The following is a 24,053-nucleotide window of genomic DNA, read 5'->3' on the forward strand; positions in this document are numbered from 1 at the left end:
GCCTTAACTCCCGACTGCTGTCATCACTAGTGCTGATGACAAAGGCAGAGAGAAAGACTATGTCCCCAAGAGCTCCAGGAAGATGGGGGCTGGCAAGGAGCAGTGTGGCAGTGTCCCCAGACTCTCCCTACTCTGTCACAGCTCTGTCCAGCTGGCTGTACTGCAGCCAAGTTCTCTCCTCATGGAAGGGAATATGATGTGGAAACCTTTATTAACAGCTGACCTGACTCTGTCCTGTCCCCCGCAACCACTTGATGAGAAACAGTCCAGGGATCTGGAGTGCACCTAGCTCCTGGTACCTATGTATGCCGTGATTCCTTCCTGACTCAGCACCCCAGGAGAGTGATCAGTAGGAAAGACGGGATTGTAAACAGAATGACTGTGGAGGAATCGTGTGTTCACACTGATGGGAAGCAGTCTGAATAGTAATATACAAGCACAGTTATAGCATTTTCCTGGTCTCGTTTCGTTCTGTTATAGGGTCTTGCTATGTAGCCCTGGCTGGTTAGTACTCAGTACATAACCCAGGCTAGCCCAGGCTAGCCCAGGCTGGCCTCATTGGCAGCAACCCTCTATGCTTCTGCCTCCTTGGTACTAGGATTACAGGAATGTACCTCCGTGCCAGGCTCCATTCTTAATTTATTTAAGGAAGGAAAGGGCCAGGAAGTAAGACACCAGCCTAGAACATCTCTAGTAGTATAAAACAAAACAGAATCAGAAGGCAAACACTTCTTTGCATTTATGAAGTTTTCCTCCTTGGAAGAGCTACACAGTTCTCCTGAGTGTGGTCACTGGGACTGTTACAGTGTGGTGTTCCTATCACTCTTGTGGAGGTTGTACCCAGCAGCCTGACCACAGCCTAACTTAGGTGCCAGGAGAGCTCCCTCCCCCTCTTTGCTTTCCCCATGGTGGGGACAGCTGACTGTTACATATGCATCCTCCAGGGAGTTTCCCTCTTTGGTTCCTCTATAGATCCTAACCTAGACACAATGGTGGGCAAGACTGGCTTGGTGACTGTTAGAGACCATATGCATTACCTAGTCTCTGACAAAATAGCATCACACACACACACACACACACACATACATACACACACACAGAGAGAGAGAGAGAGAGAGAGAGAGGGAGAGACGGAGAGACGGAGAGACAGAGACAGAGACAGAGACAGAGACAGAGACAGACAGTGACAGAGACAGAGACAGAGATGGCCAGACAGCTCTGTCTGCAACTTAAGTCTAAAGTGTGACCTGAAGGAGACTCAGTTCAAGAGCTTTGGCCTGTCATGTGCCTGTGTCTGAGTCTGGAAACACTGGAGTGAACTCAGGGAATGTGTCGTCATTCCACAGAGAATATTGGTTTTTACCTTGAAAGAACCGTGGCAAGCATCACGAGCCCTGGAGATTCTTCCATTACTAAAAGCTGAAAGTGCTCTCCACAATTCAGACGGCCCCAGAGTACACCCAGGGACAGTCTGCTAACACACAGCAGGGCCTTACCACAGGTGGGCACATCTTCCTCTGCTGATGACGTCTGCTCATCTGTGGATGGCTTCTTCTTTCCCAGACCGATGATCTTGGTAATTTTCTTCCCAGTGACCTTGGACACAGTCCCCTTGGCCTCTGACTTGGAGGGTTTCTTCCTCTTTGCTGTCAACACAAAAGTGTGTGTCTTAACCGTCCACGTTAAGTGGAAAAGTCACAGCACTGATCACCAGGCATCTCCTCCTCTCCAGCTGTCACTCATCATGCACATGAGCACCTGTGGCAAGCCAGCTGGGGGGCCAGATGCTGGGGTTGCAGAAGGATATGGCTGTACGAAGGAAGCCTGCCCTGCAGAGAGGATCAGGTATGAACGCATGTGCACACAGGCGCATGAACATGACCATACATACAAAATGGACTCATGGCAACAAAGGATGACAAAAAGCACGTGGAGATACGAGTTACTTGGAAAATAGGTGAATGGTCAGACAGAACCTGCCCAGGGCGGACTTTTGGGGGACTGCTCAGACATAAAGAATGAGTTCTGCCTGTTTCGGAGAGAGCAACTCCTGGGTGTAAAGAGAAGTTAGCACAAATCATCAGTGTGTTAAGATGGCAGGGCCCAAGGAACCAAGAGGAGCTGGTAGCACTACAACAGCAGCCTGGCTAACAAGGGGCACGTCCTTAAGAAAGGAAGAGGGAAATGGGTCCATGTTAGGGGTCTCTCTTGTCCATTTTGGACATTACGCTGAGCTTCCCTGTGCAGAGCTCTCAGATCAGAGCCAACCTTTCAGGCTGTCATCTCCCATTTGGCCAGAACAGTGACCGATGGGAATGAACTGTCAACATATGAACCTAGAAACATTCTGTATAAAAAGAACTTTTGGCTTCTACAAAGACCAGAAGACCTGGCAATCCTGGACTCCCACATGCAGCACCTTGGTGCAGAGTCCATGCAGGCTAATAATGGCTCCAGGTTCTGGCACAGGGCAGCCCCCACCTGTCCATACCATGCCACAGAGGGAAGTTGACTATGAACTGGTTTCCTGAATTTGCTCCTACTCAGACACGTGTAGCCCTTTCTTACCCTCAAGCTTTCATCCATGAGTTGAGCTCAATCACAGGAGGAGGCTCAGGCAAATCCGAATGAATGCACAAGGGTGCACTCGGAGCTGAGGGGCCTGACCCTTCCACTCCAGGGCAACTCCGGGCAAAGGCTAGTCAGCCCGTCTAAGTCTCTTAAGAACGCCATATGCTAGAGGCAGGGTGTGAGGCCCTACCTCAAGGGTCTCCTGCACTGGAACACAGCCTCATGGGGGTGCAGTTCTGAGACAAGACCCACACAGCATCACCTCGCTCACTACACACCTGGTGCAACCCTTCAGTCCTTTGGGGCAACCTTTTAGGCAACACACAAATCCTTTTAGGAAACAATGGGCATCCAGGTTCCCTCTCTGGGAACAAATGAACCCAGCAGGTCATATGGAATCTTCCAGAGACAGAACACCTAGGGGCATGGGACAGGTTACAGAAGAATTCTCCAACCCCTCCCCTAAACACATGTGCTCACTCACAAGGGGGACCTCCCCAATCCTCTCTGGCGAAGAGGAGAAAACAGTCCCTGTTTCTACTTCTACTCTGCCCACCCGCTTAGATCAGTTGATGAAATCCTTGCCTCCCCTCTAGTGTAAAGGTGAGTAGCAGTGTCCAAGAAAGAGCTGCCACACCGTAGCTAAGATAGGAAGCCATGAAAAGTGGAGGGCAAACATAACCTTCCATGCTGAGTGTTCCGGTCCTGGTCCCACAGCACTGAGGAGACAGGAGTGCTAATAAGGAAGGTTTGGAGTGGAAACGTCTAGTTTCTTTGGAAAGTTGGTTATGTCAAGTGACGTTTTGCTGGGGCACACAGGTGAAAGGAGTGTAACTATGGAGCTTGATGAAGGAGTATAAAAATGACCCCACAGAGGGGGAGACAAGCACTGAGCTTTGGTTTGGTTTGCTCTGCCTCACTATCCTTGGCTAACGACATGCTTGTATTGGTTCGCCTTACATCGTTTTGTTGAGCTCAACTTGTGGCAACCCTGCCATTGAGAAAAACTCGCCCAAGAACGCTCCTGGGGTTCCTGCGGCAGCTTGCTGATTCTGCAGCCTCACCTTAGGTCAGTTGGTGAGCTTGGTGGTTTCCTCAGGATTGAACTACAGCTGCCTATTGTCTGCCTGCCTAGAGGACTGTTGTCTGCAGCTGCTGAATCATATTTGGTGCTTGCTATGGGATTGAACTGCTGCCCAGGAGGATGGAGCTCGCCCCAAAGAGCTATTGCTGAACAGTCCACTCCCCCATATCCTAATAGCTTTTCTCTTCTGCTACCTCTGCTGGGTGGTGGGCTAGAGGAGAGGTAGAACCCTTATTAAAAGTCGGTTGCAAAAGATTCATGCCTACGAAGGTTAAATGAGGCCTCATGGCAATGATTGATCCAAAACGTAGCACCCTTTTTATAGACTGTGTGTACCCAGAAGATATGGGGATGCGAGCCAGGAAGAAAGGCCCCAGGGAGTAACCCTGCCTGTGACCTTCATCTTGAGCCTCTGCTGTGTGTACCTCAGTCTTCACCCAGTATCTTTAAAGCATAGACATTTGTGACTTATTTTAAATGAACCAGATTAAGGCCCCCAAGATCTTAGAGGAATGCCCATAGGAACATCTGTGCACCTCCTTTTCCTTGTTCTTAGACATACTTGCTGAGTAATGAGACCTACCCAAGGTCTCGTCGGAAGACCTAACTCTTCCCCTCCACCAGACAGAATCCTGGGGCCAGAGAACTGGATTATTTCTCCTTCAGTCCAGCCAAGCCACGGTGGGCAGAAGTGACAGTGTTTGGCTCCATCAGCGGCTTCCCAGGAACCTGAAGATGAACTTCATTGCGTCCCATTCCCAGGCAAAGTGAGGTGACCAGAGACCCACTCCCTGTGGTCTCTGCACCGGGGTAACCCTTCCACCCAGGCTGCAGGACTTGGTGAGCGTGGGATTCACAGTCACCATAACTGAAACCAGCTCCTTCCAGCAAAGTGCCTATTAGACTCCGACTCCTAAGGCAGAGAATAATCTTATCCTAAGTCATCCTTGGAAGAAAGGGCCCTATGTAGGGATATGACAGAAAAGCCATCAAGGACTCTTTGAGGCTATTCAGTGGGGAAAGGGCAGGATTTAGCACATGATTAAATCCAAAAGTCAATAGAGAACTTTCTCAAGACAGGGAGGTTACATGGCAGAACCGGAGAAGGGGGTCAAAGGTCACAGATGGCCAAGACTAATGCCCCAGTAATGAAGACATATTTCAGTATGGGAATGTCACAAACCTAGGCAGCCTGCTTTCTCCTACAGAGATGGAAATCAAATGATTTTCTGTCTAGTCTAGGGGAAGTAAGGGGAGAGAGAGGTGACATCATCTGACCTCTGGTTCAACAAGTCCACCCACAGACACCCCCACTGAGGACTGTCTCAGAGCCACACAGCACTAGCTGGGGCAGTAGTTTTCTATAGTCTAGGACTTCAATCATCTTTCCCTGCATCTGCTATAGGACTCCCCAGTGTCTACAGTGGGGTTCATCCTGAAAAAAACGAGTATCTCAGAGCAGAGCTATAGTTTAGAGCACTGCCTTCTCCAGTGAGACCGTAGCATGGAAGAGGTCAGGCTTCCTGTCTGTGACAACCGCAAACCTATCACAAAGGGCCAAGCTAAAGAGACCTCCACTCACTTCCCTCCACAGCAAAGCAGAGAGCAGTCAGGATCAAGAACATGCTCGGGGTGCATCTGGACCAGGAGGCTCCTTCGTGATCTTCGACGGGCAAGCACGGTGTCAGACAAAAGGAAAATGTCTGAGCCGGGTCACCTGCCCATTATGAACACACAAAGCTGTTCTTGTTGAACAGACAGGGACTGCAGAGATGGCTTGCTGCTTAAGAGCTTGTACTTCTCCTCTGGAGGATATGAGTTCAGTTCCCAACACTGAGGTCGGGTGCACCTCACTTCTAATTCCAGATCCAAAGCTATTTTCTGGCCTCTGCGGGCACCTGAACATACACTCACACATAAACAGTAATTTTCTTTTTAAGGAGTGAACAGGAGATCCTGGGGGGCAGAATCAAAACATACATGAACATCCAACAGGCACATTACTCCATAGTAATGGGGTAAGCACACAGGTTCATGGGGGATGGGGAATATTATGAAAACTGAGCTGTCAATCGTGTCTGTCGCACCTCAGTAGTCAGTCACCTGGCATGTGGCATCTCTGAGGCTCCGGCTTGGAAGGCTGAGGCTGGACAACAAACAGCTTAAGTCCACCAGGTTGAGATCGGCCTGGATGAAAAGATCATCTCACAACAAAACCAAAAGGGAAGAGAGGAGCCAAACAGTGAAGCCGGAGCCCAGAGACCACAGAGTGTCCCATCTCAGAGCAGAAGTTAAAGATAGCTTCTGGCTCCGAGGTCTTATTATATATATCATGACTGGTAGTAGCTTCCAGAGAGCAGGACTAAAATTACACTCAGACCAGATTGCATCAGAAAACCACAATGAAGAAAAAGACTGTGTGACCTTCGGGGTGAACTGTCACATTGTCTGGCCCCAGAATTCTCAGGGTTGGGACAGCTGCAGGCACGGCACATGACTTATTCCTCACACATGTGAGCCGCACAGCTGAGGGCTCAGGCACTTGGGTCCAGCTCCCTCCACATACCTGCAAGCCACACTTCAACGCACGCTCAGGGATAAAATGTCCAACCACACAGATGGGGACAGTCCTTAAGAAACACATTTTACAAATGACACGGAGGAAGAGTAGGAAGAGCATGCACAGAGCTCCCAAAGGCTCGGTAACAACTCCACAGAAATATGGGCAAAGGATCCGAGGAGACATTCTACCAGAGATGCACACACAGCAAGTGTGTTAAACTATACCCGCTGGGAGGCCACAGCTGCACACCACCACACATCTGTGCAATACCAGGTAAAGATTGCAGGCCAGTCAGGGGCAGCGATCCTATGAGAATGTATGACCTTGCAACCCTGCTTCTGGATAGGCCCCTGGGGGGACATGGAGTCACATGATCATGCAAAGTCCTACCCGGGAGTCAGACTATCCCAGGGTCACTGTGTGTCCTGGCGTTGGTCAGTGGGTGACTAGCAGAGTTCATCTCCACAGGGAGAGCTGCACAGCAGCTCTCACACTGCAAATCAAGGAGCACCGAGATACAGGAAAGAAAGTCTCAATAGGCAACACACCCCAGATCCCAAGTGCAGGCAGGAAACAGCAGTGGCTACCTGGTGTAGTCTGGGGCAGCGGTGACAGAGAGGAGTGTGAAGGAACAGTGGGGTGACAGACATGCAGATTCTTTCTCTTGATTGTAGTGATGGTTACTTGCTAGAGCCATATATTAAAGCTCGTAGAAGGGTTACGTCAAAGTTGGGGCTAAGTCAAAGTCATTTCGCTGAATGCCATCTGTTTTGCTATGGTGTCGAGTTTAAAAAAGGGACTTTAACCCCTGCACATCCGTGTTCACAGTGGTTCTGCTAGCAACAGCCAAAGGTCAGAAGCAATACAAGTGCCGCTGGCAGATGATTGGGTGGTTACGTGCAGTCCATATGATGGAATATTATTCACTCGTGAAAAGGATGAACCTTGAAGACACCATACTAGATGAAATTAGCCAGTTGCAAACAGACAAATACCACAGCATTCCACTTGTATGAGGCCCCCAGGGTGTGGAATACGTAGGGACAGAAAGCAGAATGCTGATTGCTGGGGCTAAGGAAGGGATGAGGGACTTGGGTTTCATGGAAACAAGGTTATGCTTTGTGAAGACAGAAAGTTCCAGAGATCGATGCACTAAATGTGTGTGTTTAATGTCTACAGAACACTTTAAAATGCCTAAAAATTATAAATCCTGTGGTATATGTACTTTCTTATGGTCTAACAATAATTTAAATGTAGGTGGGATAAAAGGAAGGTTCTGGGTTTTTATAAATCAAGAGGCCTTCCTTGTGTTCTCAGGGACAGAGGGCGGCGGTGCCTGCATGGCTGAAACACGGAGGTTTCCTACACAGTCACACCTAGCATGACAACTGGCTTTTCGAGTTCAGATGTTCTTGGCACGTGTTAGGATCTCACCTTGTTCTTTTCCATTACACGTGGTGACTCCGTTTTCTACAACACCTTCTCCATCAGAGCTGGGCCTCTCTGAAGACAATTTCTATAAGGACACAAGGAACACATTATTCCCATCGAGGTCATGCAGGCCTGGTGAGGTACAGAGGAAAGCAAAATGTTATCTCAAAAGTTAAAGGCCACACAGCCTGAACGCTCAACACTCTGCAGACAGCGTGCCAGCATAGACCTGCTGAGTGGGCATGCCCCATTTGATTTCATTTGATAGGTAAGAATGATCCAGGCCATCCATTCCTCTAAGTCCCCATCTTCATCCATCGCTGGTGATAACACGGGCTATGGAGTCTGTGAAGTGACTCCTTGGAGCTCAGTCCAAAGCAGGCACTGAAAATAGTCAGGGGCAGAGGTGTGGACACGCCCGCTGAAGTGCTGTGGTTCTCACAGAATGTTATCAAACATTCAAATTACAAATGAAAGGATTGAGATCTGATGTGGCAGCCATGAGGGGACACCCTGGCTAATCAATACATTGCACACATGTATTGAGTTGTCTCAACAATTCTTCATAAGTACATATAATTCATCCATACACACAGGAAAGAAACACCGTTAACAAAACAGAGCCGAACGGGCATCCCTCACCTTCTCCAGTTCTGCCTTGTTCACAGGGACACTGGCGCTGGGTGGTGGAGAACACTCTGGATCCACGGGCCCACTGCAGCCACTGTAGGCCTCTTTGATTACCTGTGGGAGTGAGTGAGACACAGTCTGAGCCTGATCAGAGGCAGGGGGATCCAGGTGATGAGGGTAGTTCTATGTGGGCAGACAGATGCCTACAGTGTGGCAGGGGACCTCGAGGGGTCAACGGCACCTGGTGTTTGAACTCACATGGACGAGACTCTGTTTATTGATTCCGTCATTTGCTCTCCAAACCATCTCTGCAGTCCTGGTGCTAACTGGGAAAATGGCAGGGAAGTACACTCCAGGTTCTCTCTGGAAGTTCCCTCTCATAGCACGGAGTTGCCGTCATAAGCAATAAGGGTCATCCAAAAAGTGAGGGACCGGAGCGGGTCTCGGCAGTTAAGAATATGTACTGCTCTTAAAGGGGACCTGAGTTTCGTTCCCTCTTCCTCAGGGGCTTGCGCTCACATATACATAATTAAAAACTAAAATAAAAAATAAATCTTTTCTTAGAAAGGTGAGGCCTGACAAATGAAAGTGCTGCACGAATAAAGCATGGCTCTTTCACAAGAAGCTTCAGCTACTGTAGAGCCGGAGGACTCTACAACAATCTAATTTTGATACTGTTATGAATCATCAAAGCTGTGTGAGCTGAGGCCATGAGACTCTGGCCATGTGGACTGACAGAAAGGCTTTTAGGCAGAGGGGACAGCAGGCGCTGCACCAGGTGACAAGTGACAAGGAGCCCCCAGAGTGTTGTGTGGCTGGGGAGAACAGGGCAGAGAAGTAAGGAATGGATGCAGTTGTAGGGGCCCAGTCACATGGCCCTCTCGGGTCTGACGGGGAGACTGAACTTGGTCAGTATAAGGAGAGACAGACAGACTACAAAGGAGGGAGGAGCTCCCCGGCCAGGCTCTGCTGTCTGGTTTTCACCTTAGCAGAATAATAAACTGTTCTAACCTGAGCCACCACCCGCCCCCTGGAGGAATACAAATATCGTGTTCTAGATGTTTCTGTCCTTCCAAGTTCATGTGGAAAATTAAACCCCACAGCAGCAACCTTGGAATGGGGAGGTTTTAGAAGGCAACAGGGTCAGGGGAGCTAAGCCTCTGGGTGTGGCTCAGATCTCAGAGAGGAGTTCCCATGCCTTCTGTGTACAGGACACGGAGACGAAGAACTATCTACACCAAGCACAACACATGCTGCCACGGCCTCCTGGCATCTAGATCATGACCATCCCCCCTTAGAACTGTGGGACACACATTCGTTTGTGAATGACCCAATGTGACACATCTTATTAAAGTAGGCGTAATGGACTAAATGCCCTGTGATGGCTACTTTCAATTATCAACATGATACAACGTAGAGTTGCCCGGGAAGGAAGTCTCACGGAGGGAGTGTCTAGATCAGGTGAGCCAGTGAGAGATTGTCTAGATCAGGTGAGCCAGTGAGCGTGTATAGGCAGATTGTTCTGATTCCACTGTGGGTGGCACCATTCCTTATGCGGCCTTAATATGTAAGCAGAGAAAGTGGCCTGAACACAGCAAGCATACTGTTCATTGCTCTCTGCTCTCAACTGTGAGCGTGGTATAACCATCTACCTCAGGTTGCCCTGACTTCCCGCAATGATGGGACTGTGAGCTAAAACAAATCCTCCTCCCCTAAGCTGCCTTTATCAGAAACAAAATAAAGACACCCACTTGTATAGACCAAGTCCTCAGACAAGACTCAGAGCATGATGGGTGTGAGCCGTTGTAGGAAGAAGCAAGTTCATGGCAGCAAAAGAAAAACCAGTGTAGGGACCTCGTGGGAGACTGCAGGAACTGAGATGAGGAAAAGGTGCAATGACAGCACTGGTGGCAGGGAGGCTGCAGAGGTACGATGGGGTGGGGCTGCAGGGGTAGGGTGAGACCGCAGGAGTGACAGTGAAGCTGCAGGGGTGAGGTGGGGCTGCAGAGATGGGGTAGGGCTTCAGGGGTGAGGTGGGGCTCCAGAGGTGGGGCGGGGCTGCAGGGTGACAGTATAGATGCAGGGGTGGGATGGGGCTGCAGGGTGACAGTATAGATGCAGGGGTGGGATGGGGATGCAGGGTGACAGTATAGATGCAGGGGTGGGATGGGGCTGCAGAGGTGACAGGGAAGCTGCAGGGTTGGGGTGGGACTGAGCCATGCAAGCATTGCCTAAGGAAGCACCAGCCATTGCTGTTAGACTTACTCGGCCCTGGGCACACAGTCTGTATCTCTGTCTTGAGCACTGGGGTGACAAGAAAGACATACAGGGGTGCTGGAGAGAAGCTTGGATCCAGAGACACATCTCAGTCAGGGCACAAAATAAGAACATTTGCAAGCACTAGGACCAATGTTCCCAGCCGCAGCGTGGTGAGCCTCCCTAAAGAGGGCAAGCCAGTGAACAGAGAAAGACCAAGCATGCTCTGCCATCCTCTGTCCTGCACTGAAAGGTAGTTAAAGGGGAGAGACTGGGAGAGCAAGCATGATGGGACAGGAAGGCAGGAAGCAAATGGACACAGTTAAGCAGTTTAAGAGAGACTTAGAAGGACAGGCAGGCAAAGAGACAGGCAGAGGTTCTCAAAATGTAGGTCGGGACCCCTTTAGGGATTAGATATTGGATATCCTGCATATCAGATATTCACATTATGATCCATAACAGTATCAAAATTAGATATGAAGCAGCAACAAAATACTTTTACGGTTGGGGGCTCACCACAACGTGTGGAACTGTATTAAAGGATCACACAGTAGGAAAGTTGAGAACCACTGGTCTAAGGGGAGCAGAGGGCAGAGGAGGGCAACTCCTCCCTCCTCCCTCCTCCTCCCTCCTCGCTCTTGCTCTCCTCCCTGTCAGGAGGAGTTGCACCAAAGGAAAGGATTGTCTGTGCTCCTTTTCTGAGCCCAGGAACACTGACCGTGCTGGGGTTTCTGTGAATCAAGAGGATAGGGCACCAGCCATGAGCTTTGTGGCCTTGGAGTAAAGAAACAAATCATCCCAAACCTCCATTTCCTCTCTAGCAAAGGCTAGGACTAAGAAGCCCCATCTTGGGCTGAAGAGATGGCTGGGCGGTTAAGAGCACTGACTGCTCTTGCTAGGGTCCTGAGTTCAATTCCCAGCAACTACATGGTGGTTCACAACCATCTGTGTAATGGGATCCGATGTCCTCTTCTGCTGGGTCTGAAGACAGTTACAGTGTACTCATATACATGAAATAAAATAAATCTTTAAAAAAAAAGGAAGAAGTCCCATCTTGTAGGACTACGCCCAATTCAGTATCCAGCGTGGACACCCTCCCAGGCGGCAGCCTCTGTGACATCAGCAGTCAGCAGTGTGAGCAGCCTTCCGACTCATGCCGAGAGCTTAGACCATAACCCTGGAGTAGCCACAGAGGCAGGGACTGCCAGGCTAAGGGTCGCAACCCCAGAATGTCTCCCCCTGTGTTCACTGTGTTTGTGAGGCACAGAGGGTGGAGTTCAGAGCACGTGGGGTTTTACCGGCGTCATCTCTGCAGTCAGCAGATGGCTCTTTCAGAATACCCTCCTTCTGCATCCTAAGCTGCATCAGGACTCAAACCTAGACTCTTGAGAAGTGCCAGTGTCTGCACAATGGCAGGAAGGTCAACCTCCATAGCCCTGTCACTGCACTGGTGCTGGGATCTGACCCAAGAATCAGTCAGCAGGACTGGGGTCTGACCCCAGCCACTTTGCCACTCAGCTTCCTCAAGAGAAAACCGTGATGCCCACACTTGAAATGGGAAGAAAATGGGAGAAGCTGAGGCTTTGCTGCAAGGCTCCTCCTGTGACTTCTGAGGTTAAAGCCTGTGAGGGACATTCCACCCAGGGACCTTGCCTACCCTAGACAGCGAGATGGGGGAGGTAAGCTTCCCTCACTCCTAGGCTAGGTCCCTGGCTCCCTTTTCAGGTTCCCCTTCCTTCTGCCCCAAGCAGTGACTAAATCTCAAAGTGACAGATATATTTACATTGAGAACAAGACTGGGGGAGGGGAGCAGGGCGGAGGGCAACATTTGGAATGTAAACAAACAAACAAACAAGAACAAGACTATCCTTTCTCTGGGGAGGAAACATGCTGGGAGGGCAAGCTCTGAGCTCCTGTGGTTCAAGTCCAGCTCCCCCAACTCACGGCCTGAGCAAAGCCAAGCCTCTTACAAAGCCTTACACTCTTTAACTAAACTCCACAAAGCAACACCCAATGCCACGGCCACGGAACAAGGCCGTGGTGGGCACCCCTGTGGTGGGCAGTGGAGAATCACCCCAGCCCACACTTCTCCTGTACCAGGCCTCCAGTAACCTCAGCTTGTAATTGCAGCTTTAACTAAGAAAATTGGCTGCAATTACACAAACAACCGTGAACTTGATGAGTTCTTCATTCTTAACCAAAGCCCGCACTCCAAACAGTGGCTGCAAAGGCGTGGGCTGGGACAGCATTGTTGTCTTGTGTTGTCCTGCCCATGGGAGAAGCATGTGGCAGTATGGTTTCACTTATTCCTACCAGCCCTGGGGGAGGCAGGTGCCATGTGTGTGTGTGTGTGTGTGTGTGTGTGTGTGTGTGTGTGTACATCAGTGTGTTTGTGTGTGTGTCTCTGTGTGTGTCTATATGTCAGTGTGTTTGTGTGTCTGCCTGCCTCTGTGTGTGTGTGTACATCAGTGTGTTTGTGTATGTGCCTATATGTGTGTGTGTCTCTGTATATGTCTATATGTCAGTGTGTTTGTGTGTGTGTGTGTCTGCCTGCCTCTGTGTGTGTCTGTGTACGTGTGTGTACATCAGTGTGTTTGTGTATGTGTCTATGTGTGTGTCTCTATGTGTCTGTATGTCAGTGTGTTTGTATGTGTGTGTCTGCCTGTCTGTGTGACTCTGTGTGTTTGTCTGTGTGGCCCTGTGTGTGTGTGTCTATATGTCAGTGTGTTTGTGTGTCTGTCTGTATGTCAGTGTGTTTGTGTATGTATCTGCCTGTCTGTGTGACTCTGTCTGTGTGGCTCTGTGTGTGTGTGTGTGTGTGTGTGTGTGTGTCTGTCTGTCTGTCTGACTGTCTGTCTGACTGACTCTGTGTGTGCCTGTGTGACTCTGGGTATACTGTCCCCTGGAGGGCACGTTGTATTCCTTTGACTCACAGCTCATCTCCCAAAGGCAGCCTCATCTCTCTCCACCAGGCATCCTGCTCCAGCCACCCGCTACAGGCTGAGTCTTGTATGTCTCCAGAGGCCGTATGCAGATGCTTGGTCAACAGCCTGGGACTTGATTGAGAAGTGATGAAAACTTAGAAGGTGGAGCCCCGTGGGAGGCATTAGGTCACTAACTCGAAGGGGATACTGTGACCCTCACCTCCACCCACTGCTCTCTTCCCAACAGGCAGCTTCCTCCACCACTGGCTCTCGCACGACCACTGACTTTTTTTTTTTTTTTGGTTCTTTTTTTTCCGGAGCTGGGGACCGAACCCAGGGCCTTGCGCTTCCTAGGCAAGCGCTCTACCACTGAGCTAAATCCCCAACCCCGACCACTGACTTTCTTAAGCCTCAAAGCAATGGAGCCAACAGACCACGGACTGAAAATTGAGCCGAAAATCAACTTGCCTTCCTTCCAAGTGTCTCACTCAGGCCCTTGCAGAACTGCTTGACACACTCCCCAAAGTCTGCACACTTTCACAACTGCCCAGAGGCAGCTAGGTGTCATCTTAGGAACAAGCTCACAGAATCTGTCTTATGCACACTGCTTTTATGCCCAGATTCTTACATCAACTCCTCTTTTGTTTGTTTGTTTTTGTTTTGCTTTGAGACAGAGTGTTACTATGTATCTCTGGCTGTCCCGGAACTCACTTTGTAGACCAGGCTGGCCTGGAACTCGAGAGATGGCGCCTTCCTCTGCCTCCCAAGTGCAGAGGTGAGTGCCATTAATGGTGTGTGCCACTATGCAGTGTCTTTTGATGGTCTTATGAAAAGGGAAAATATACAACAAGGATAAACCGTGCTTGCGATTTTCTACAAATATTTTTTTTAACTGGACCAATAAAAATATCGAAAGAGACACCTCTAAGTAAAAGCCATGTGGCAAAGCCTACTAGTCCTCTGCACCAAAGTCACAAATCACAAAAGGACAGAGAAAGGGGGCAGCTGGCATATGGACACTTCAACCTCTTTCTTCCTGAATTAGGCCAAGCTTTCTGGAGGAAGAAGATGACACCTGGCCATCAGAGCTGGCTCATGACAACCTCTTCCCAAGCTCCCACGAGGCTACTTCACATACTCACAATACTCAGGGGACCCTACTTGCCTCCCCGGTGACTCATTTCTCTTCACCTAGAACTCAGCTCCCTTGTGGAGCAGAGCCTTGTGCTGTGCAGTGCTGGGATGGGCAGGTGGCAACCCGGAGAGACCCAGACATCCACCTGGGGCAGGCCAAGAACACAGAAGGCATCTTGGCATTGGGAGACTCTGTCTTTCCATGTCCAGACCACAGAGAAAGCACCCTGTGAGACAGTGATCCCGGGTGGTCTTGTTCCCACGGGGATCCCACCCATGGAAGAAATCAGGCTGCTTTGTTCACTGTCCTTTGTATCTCCCACAGGTATCTGCAGGGCCCACTCCAAAATGATACAGGAAGGCCCTGACACTCAAGGTATGTGACCCTGAAAAGTATAATATGAGAAGGTCAAAGTGCATTGAAAAGAATGACATGCGAATTGAAAAGTCATGACTTCTGCACACAACCAAATATTCTGTGGCATTTTTGTTTGCTTTTAACTTAAGTCCTTCACCCCAGAAACACAGTCTCTGCACATTTTTATGGAAACCCGATCACACTGCTTCTGAGAATGCTGGCTCTTGTCTTGTGTTTGACCTCTGCACACAGGCTCATGTCTGCAGCCTGTGCACACACATGTACATTCATGTGGATAGACACATGCGTAGACGCATAGACACAGGCTTCTGGCAAGGGCTGAGGGTGGCGGATGTAGCAGACAAGGCACATGGCTCTGATGGTTACTTTTGGCAGAAGGGTGAACGGCACTGCATGCTGGTTAAGTGCTGTCTTGTGAATGCCTTGCTTTGCAAGGGCAAGTGAGTTCTAACTGGAAGATTTTTTTTTTTTGGTTCTTTTTTTCGGAGCTGGGGACCGAACCCAGGGCCTTGTGCTTCCTAGGTAAGCGCTCTACCACTGAGCTAAATCCCCAGCCCCTAACTGGAAGATTTTTAATTGTTCTACTAAGAGTGTTTCTAAATGTCTATGGCTGGATCATAAACTCTGAACAAGCCTTGATAACAGTAGACTTACTACTTGTCTTTATTTATAAAACAATCCCCAGTAGATAATGGAAAAGCACTTCCATATCCACCCACGGTGACGATGAGATCACTCAGTGGGGTGGCCTAGCACATGTGAGACCATGAACTCAAGGCCCTGGGATCCTAAGGGCCTCAGGGTTATTTATTAAGACACTGTCTTAATAAAAGACAAAAGAGCTTTAAAAACTAAAATAATCAACAAATAATGTAGAAAGTCATATTTTAGAAATATCAGCTGGCCCAAAATTTTATTTATTACATAACTGAAAAAACTGAGACCTTCCACCTAGACAATGAATAGGGCATGGTACTTCCCTGTCACCACACAGAACAGCACATAAAACCACCACCCTGACAACACAAAACAAGCTAGAGAAACCGAAAAACCCAAAACCAAACAGTCATAGCATTTTTCAAAGTCATTTGAGTGTGGAGATGCTGAGAAGCCACAGAGAAGAAAACCCTAAAGATGAAGGGGCCTTGGAAGAAAAAGGCTCCCCCTGTCTGGAGAAAAGAGGTTCTCCGCAGCTGCCCTCTTGGCTGGCCATAGATGGGGCAAGAGATGACAGAGTAGCCAAGCAAAACTTAGGTGCCCGAGGGCCTGCAGGAGACAGTTCTCACCCCTCAGCCCTCCTTGAGCCTTTCTTGAGGTGATCAAGAGACCCCAAAGGCAGGCAAGGAGGAAACAGGGTCCTGAGATACAGAAAACTCCATCCAGTGCAAGGAGTCTGCTTTGACAAGGAAGTGTAGATGCATGGCAAGCGCCCAACAGGAAGAGTCCAGCTCCCCTCTGCACCAGTACCGCAGGGTCACCTGCTGGAAACCCATGAATAAAGCCACTTCAAACTTTCTAGTGACACCAAACCTGAGAACAATGACTGTGGACGGGGCTGGCTTCTCAGGAAGCAAACAAGATGGCGGGTGTACACTGCCTATTTTCAGAAGGCCCGTGCTATAGGAAATGGACTTTCAACCTTTTTTCTACTTAATTTTTAAAAAAAGACTTAGCTCATATTACTTGAGTGTACTGTGCATGCTTGCGTCTGTATATGCACATGAGTGCAGATGTCTGTGGAGGTCAAAGATGTCGTATCCCCCTTGGAGCTGGAATTATGGCAGCTGTGAGCCACTTACATAGGTGGTTCCAGGTGAACCTGAGTCCTCTGCATGCCTAACCACTGAGCCACCTTTCCAGCCCCTCCTCCATTAAAACAAAACAAGAGCAACTTCTTTGATGTAAAAGGAAATGACAGTGTGGAGGTTCGCATCCGACATGAATGACAACGTGGCCCATCATCCATCCCCTGTGAGTCACTACTTCTGGACAAGAGAATCAGGACTTCAAGGTTTTAGACACTAAAACCAAAGTTCCCTGAGGAGAGTTAAGCAGGGGGCGGGGTATGTCTCAATCCTATCAGCATAGGGCAGCATTTAGAAAAATACAAAGAAAAGAAAACCCATAAAGACTTTCAGGCTCCCAACAAATCTGAATGATTCAAATCTTGTTCTTAAAAACCTCCACCACCTCTGTGGCTCAGCTTGAAAAGGCACCTACTACACAAACCAGACCAAGCTGGTTTCAATCCCAGTGTCCCATGGTGGAAGAAGAGAAACAACTGTTGTCCTCTGACCTTCAGCATGCCCACCATGGCGTATGAACACACACACACACACACACACACACAAACACTCCACACACACACAAAAACAAACATACACACACACACACATACACACACACAAATATACACACACACAAACACATATGCACACAAACACACACACATACACTCCACACACACAAACATACACACATACAAACACATACACACACAAACACACACACAAGCACAAACATGCAAACACACACATACTCCACACACAAACACACACACACAAACACACACACACTCCACACACAAACACACACACACAAACAAACACACACATACACACACATACAAACACACACACACAAACACACACATACTCCACACACAAACACACACACACACACACAAACACACACACACACTCTAATAATAACAATACAGTAATAATTTAAACAATGGTTCTGATAAGGTAACTTGGCCAGCGGTGGATCTGGAAGACGCTTAGACTATCTTAGGCTCCACCAAGCTGACACAATTAAGATCCTCTGGCTGAAACTTTTTCGTCATTTGACTTCCATCGATTCATTTAGCATATATTAATGCTAATGATGCGTAATAGATTATCTTAGTAAGCTTGTCACACATGTATACGATTTTTACCATAGTCATCCTGTCAGCCTCTCTTCCCCTCCCCTGCCGGCCCCTCCTTTCCTAACTTGCCCCGTATCTGTTTTTTACATTGGGACCTGGTGAGTTTTATCACCATTAGTTACAGAAGCTTGAGTAGTGACTCACGGGAACAGAAGCATGAGATCGGTGGCTCATCACTGAAGAAAATGTCCCTTCCTCCGTAGTCAAACGTTAACTGCTTATAGATCCTCAGAAAGAGAGCGGGGTACCACACCCTCCCCACGGGCAGACCTTAACTGTAGCAGGGCCTTGTGAGCCGCCCCCACTCTCCCTCTGGATCGTGCAGGCTCCCCACCCCCTCCTCCATAATGTTCCCTGAGTTTGGGAGAGCACTCATTAGGGCTGAGAACTGCATAATCATTTTGACTCATATTGATTGAACTCCTTGAGCTCTGGCACGGCAGAACTAATAGAACAAACATTAAAATAGAGCAATCAATTCGAACTCCTCAGAAAAAGATTTTCTGCCTTGTATCATTTACTTCCCTTGTGAGAAGTACACCAAAATTAAATTCTTTGCAATTAACTCCCATTCATGAGCGGAGTCGTCATGCTGTATCCGCTGAGCGCCTCCGTTCACGTTCGCAAGTAGCTCGCGCACAGGGAAGGAGGATATGAGGTCATTCACTCCACCGGCATCTTGAAGCATGTTGCTTCTCTGGTCTGTTCACCAGCAGCTCAAGGGCTCGGAGTGACCTCATGTCAGATGTGAAGCAGTCAGAAGGGAGTTTAGCACCGCTGAATAGCTAACGCTGCAGAAAGAGGGTGAGCAGGAGCCGCCACAGTTCAGGGCGGTCCTTAAGGATCCGAGGAACAGAAAACACCAAGAATGGAGAGGAGAATCCAGGCAGCCAGGAGAGGAACCCAGAGAAGGGAACAGTCATCAGGAAAGCTGCTCACTCCACAACTGCCCTTTCTCCCTGAGTGAACGGATGGGCTAAGATCACAGGAGGGGGGTAGAGTGGGAGATGAGTGGGATTGGGAGCATGATGTGCAGTTCACAAAGAACCAAAGGATTTAAAAGGTTAAGAATAAAGAAAACTTTCATTTAAAAAACTCAGAGGAGGAAAGATAAAAGAGGAAAGGGCCAGTCGTCCATCACTCAAGAGCGAAGCCTCAGTCAAGCCAGAAATCCGACTCTGGTGCCCACTGTAGATCACTGAAGCAATGTGGCTGGCCTGAGACGAGACCTCTTGGGCATCAAATGAAACTGCTAACACTGTCAGGAGATGAGGAGGCACGAGTGTCTGGGGTGATGAGGGTGGGTCCCACACAGAAAAGCTGGGTGCAACATTGTGTGCTTGCAACCCTGGCTCTGGGGAGGCAGTGAGGTGGATCCTTGAGGCTCACTGGCCAGTCAGCCTGTCTCTGTGAGCTAGGGCAGGTGACAGGTGGGGGGCCCTGTCTCAGAAAAGCAAGGTGGATGGTGCCTGAGGAACGGCATCTGAGGGTGTCCTCTGTGGCTTCCACATGCACATGTTGCATGCATCCCCCTCTCTCTCAGACACACACACACACACACACACACACACACACACACACACACACACACGCAGAGGCAGCATGAGTCAATGTGAAGGTCAAGCCTCTGTAAACCTTGAAGGCTCTAAAGCTCCTGCAGGGATATGGGAACCGGCAGCACAGTGAAGCTCTCTGTCTAGAAGGCTACACAAACTCCCAGGAGAGATTTCCGAGCCTGAGGCTTACAGGAGGGGAATCCAGAAAAGACCTTCCCAACCTGAGTGTCACAATTTCAGGCAAGCCACGGCCACTGCTCACGGAGTGAAACAGTCTACCTCTGTGTGGTTCTCTGGGCGGCCAACGAGGCGTCAACATGGGCCTGGAGTCTGACTATGTACTCCTGGGGGCCATGGGGAATCGAGGTTCACAGTTGCCCAGATATGGTGTGTGACAGCTCATTTTCACCTTGCCAGTGTTAGAGTCACCCGAGACACAACTGTGGGCATGTGTTCCGGATGCTTCCAGAGAGGATTGGCTGTAGAGAGAAGACTCTACATGGGCTGAAGGGCTGGCTGATTAAGCAGGAAGAGTAAACTGAGTACCAACATGCTTTCTCCTTCCTGGCTACGGGCGCACCTCACAGCCATTGCCACGCCCTCACCACTATGGTCAAGGAGAATTTCAAACTGTGAGCTGAGACAAGCCTTTCCCTCCCTAAGTCACTTTTGTCAGGTTATTTTGTTACAGAAGTGAGGAGAGTAGCCTGTAAACCGCGTGTCAGGCACCATGGTCATAGATGCTCGAGGAGATGGTGCGTCCTTCCAGGACTGCCCTCGCCACAGGCCAGGGTGAACTAAAACTTTGGGAAAATAAACGGACACACGTGGCTTCTTCCTAAAGGCAGGAGGAGCAGCTGTGGACACAGAATCACTTCCACGAGCCATGGAGCATGGAAACCGAAAGGGACCATGGGATTGTATTTGCTACACTTGATCTTAGCCAAAAGGCTGAGAAGCGATTGTATTTGCTATTCTATACCCATGTTGCTGTAAGAATTACTTCAATGTATTTTCTTTCCAAATACCGTGACCAGCATGGGCATCAAACAAATACAATAGACAAGAAAGTAAGTTCCCAGCTCTACCAAAAGCCAGGAGCAGAGTCACAATGCTCTTCCTGTTCAGGAAAAAAATCAGGGTCAGAGCCACTATGTCCATCCTGTTCAGAGGTAAAAGCCAGACCAGTATTTTAAGAGAAATTTAAAACTGTAAGAGACATTTTCAGATTTAAAAAGAAACAGCTAGAAATTCTAGGGCTTAAAACGATGGGCCCCTAAGCTCCAATACAGCAACTGTAGGAGGCCCAGCATGAGGTCACAGGGTAGAGCCCTCAAGGCTGGTGTCAGTGCCTGCATAAAAGAGACTGCAGGTGGCCACCTCCTTCTGTACACAGAGGACAGTGAGGACATCTTACCAGGGACCAAATCCCCAGGCACCCTGACTTGCACTCCAGACTCCAGAGCTCAGAAATAAACAGCTGCTACCCAAGGCTACCCTTGGACAGGAGCAGCCTGAACAGAATAAGATAGATCCCAAAGCCAAAATCACAACCCAGCAGCAGAGGGACCGAACAAAGTGAGAAGGTCTCACAGTTAAATATTGTTTCTAGGAAGAGAGGATGAATCAAAGCAATACTAAAAACAATAACAACTACAACAACAGGACAGATGGACAGCCTCCTGGGACAGACAGCTGTCTGCAGCTGAGAGTCAAGTGTGTGGGAATTCTACTAAAGAGTATTCACTATCAAACATAAACAAGGGCTGGAGAGAGAGCTCTGTGGTTCAAAGCTAAGACTCACAACCAGAGCTTCAGAACAAACTACAACCAAGGGATGTCTCGGTGGGCAAAGGACCACATCTGACAAGTTAGGTCTAATCCCAGAGGCCCACGCCCTCGGTGGGGGATAGAGAACCAGTTTTCACAAGGTGTCCTCTGATCCCCACATGCCGGTCATACCATGCGTGCATGCATGTATGTGTGTATGTGTATGCGTGTGTGTATGTGGGAGGGGTGAAATTAACATGTAACATGTTAAAAAAGACAACTCCCTCGACTAATCTATCTGGGTTTTAGGCAACTTAGCAATGTAGTGAATCTGGAAGTAAAGGTGTCTCACAGCCCTATCAGATGGCCTACCTTCAGCCACTGCTCGGCCTGCTCCTTGCTCTGGACGGCGAGGACCAGAGGGTCTGTGCCTTGCTGGGTGATTTTCAGCTCGTGTTTCTTCTTCTTGCTGTCTCTCGGGATGTACGTGATGCTGCAGCCCTGCAGGGGCAGCTCCATCTGAGGCTGCTGGTCCTTGGAACTTTTGTAGCACTGCGTGGAACAGGACAGACCCATTAATGCCTTGAGGACACGTGACCAGAACCAGTGACGAAACCCAGCATAACCGAACCCCTCCTGCCAGCCAGGCTTCAGGGGTGTGGCTCAGCAGCCAGCTGCAGGTGTGACACGCACGGTCTGCTGCCTACCCAACGCTCCTTCTGCATCTGCTACACACCAGTGTGTGTTACCTCTGCTGAGGCTGACAGAATGTCTGAGACACGACTGAGCAGACACTGACCTATCCCGTGTTCGACTGGAGCATTGTCACAAAATTACATGTATGTTCATGGGAATGTGGCATAACGTGAAGGAATTATCTGTTACAACTGCATAGGCCTACTGTGGGCAGACAGGGTAATAAGATGCTTGGAGCTGGAGAAATGGCTCAGCACTTAAGAATGCACACTGCTCCTGCAGAGAGCCTAAGCTCAGGTCCCAGCACCCTTATCAGTTGCCTCACAACCACCAGTAACTCTAGGACTGTCTGGAGATCCTGGAAGAAGCAAGCCCAGGTCTCGTCCAAACAGGGCTCCTCCAAGGCTGCTGCTTAGAGCAGGCAGGATGCCGTGCAAATGAAATGCATAGGGAGCCACAGGCCCTGGAGCTGGAAGGCCGCACTGGATCTGCCCCTTGAGGCTGACCTTGACTCCCTTAGCACTAGGTACAGGCAGACCTTGGAAGAAAGGTGACTTGGCCTCAGAGTCCATTCAATGGAGACAATTCTCCCTGTGCTAGCCATCGGGTACTTCAGTGAGTGGGTAGAGTACCTGGGGGTGACTGGGTGGGTGCAGAATTGCCTAGGCGTGGAAAAAGAGGCCTAGAGACTGAGTCAATAGAGGAAATAGCTGTGACATTCACGGGAGGCTGGCCAGGATGCTCTAGGAAAGAGAAGTATGCCTTCTCTCTTCTGAGTAGTTGAATCATGGGTTATTTATGAAGGAAGATAAGACAGACAGACAGACAGTCAGACAGACAGACACACACACACACACACACACAGCACCACCACCACCACCAACTACTACTGGTACTTTAAGCCAAGTGTGGCAGCACTTGCCTATGATCTCATCATTCAGGAGATGAAAGAGAATTGAGAGCTCAAGACTAGCCTGGGTTACAGAGTGACTCTGAGGCTAACCTGAGCTATCTAGCAAGATTGTCCTAACAAAGCCAAAATCAAACAAAAGGCTAAATTTCGCCTTGCACTTTGTCTTGCATAGTGTTTTCCCCTCGCTTTCTATTTATTCCTACAACAATTAGGCTAGTCTCTATGGAAGCTATTACCATCATAGAGCAGGGAGAGTGATCCCAGTGTAGAAAAAAAGCAGGGAGGGGGAAGAGGACCAACGGGTGTGGGACCAGGAACCTGGGCCCCAAACTGCTGAGTCTGCATCAGAAACAAAACGGCTCCTTCTCAGAGAGTGGCGTGCATTTTGAATCACAGTACATAGCACATCACCATCTTGCAGCTATTGCATCAGATTATAAATAAGGGCTATGCTAATATTTTTCATGCTTTAAAATCCCCGATGGCATCATTTTTGGCATATTCTATATTTGGAAGAAATTCAGGCCACACATGTGGAAAAAATATGCACTTCGTTTAAAAAGGCTGAGAAAAAAAAAAAAAGGAAAGAAAAGAAAAAAGAAAAAAAAAAGCACATACGATGACCTAAGAGCCTACACAAGTAAGACACCCATAATTCACTGGGTGACATGGCCTCTCTTACAGTGCTCTACCACATGGGGAAAGAGAAACTCAGATTTTTCTGTTTTAATGACTCACTTTTGAGCAATTGTTTCCTGAGGTTAATTTGAAAGACAAAAGGCAAAAGACAAACAGTAAAGCTCTAGACCCAGTGACCAGCTTTGGTTTCTACAGGAAGCAAGCTTGCTGGGTGGGGGCAGGAATGCAGCCTCCCAGGCTCTTCTCCCTGGAGCCCCCAAGGGGACAGCACCTGTGGCCAGAGTTCAGAATCTTTTACACCCTGCTTCTGTATGTACTTCCTGTTCTGCCTCAAAAAAAAAAACCTTCTCTCTTGGAAAGCTTTTGACTTTCCAAAAGAATGCCCTTTCTCCCTGCCCTCCCCTAGGCGCCTCCACAGGCTCCGGCCTCTGCTGTGACCTGGCTCGGAGGAATTTACTGACTCACTACAAATGAGAAAGTCTATCTTGCAGTTTCTGGCAAGTCTCAACACTGCTCATTTCCACTGACACAAGCCACAGGCTCAACAGGGTGGAAGGACTTGGGTGTGGGGGAACCAT

General features: G+C 49.0%; 1 protein-coding gene across 9 annotated transcripts in view; it reads right to left on the reverse strand.

The window, feature by feature from the left end:
- Positions 1 to 24,053, reverse strand: part of Afap1 (actin filament associated protein 1) — a 113,072-nt gene that overhangs the window by 31,850 nt on the left and 57,169 nt on the right. For all 9 annotated transcript variants that reach the window (XM_063272812.1, XM_008770247.4, NM_080900.2 and 6 more), the window contains exons 6-9: positions 21,600 to 21,779; positions 8,292 to 8,393; positions 7,653 to 7,734; positions 1,497 to 1,646 (exon numbers count right to left, since the gene is read on the reverse strand). In XM_063272812.1, coding sequence (XP_063128882.1) covers positions 1,497 to 1,646; positions 7,653 to 7,734; positions 8,292 to 8,393; positions 21,600 to 21,779 — 514 coding nt within the window. The remainder of the gene's footprint in view (positions 1 to 1,496; positions 1,647 to 7,652; positions 7,735 to 8,291; positions 8,394 to 21,599; positions 21,780 to 24,053) is intronic.

This window comes from Rattus norvegicus, chromosome 14 (genome assembly GCF_036323735.1).
Source record: "Rattus norvegicus strain BN/NHsdMcwi chromosome 14, GRCr8, whole genome shotgun sequence".
NCBI lineage: Eukaryota > Metazoa > Chordata > Mammalia > Rodentia > Muridae > Rattus > Rattus norvegicus.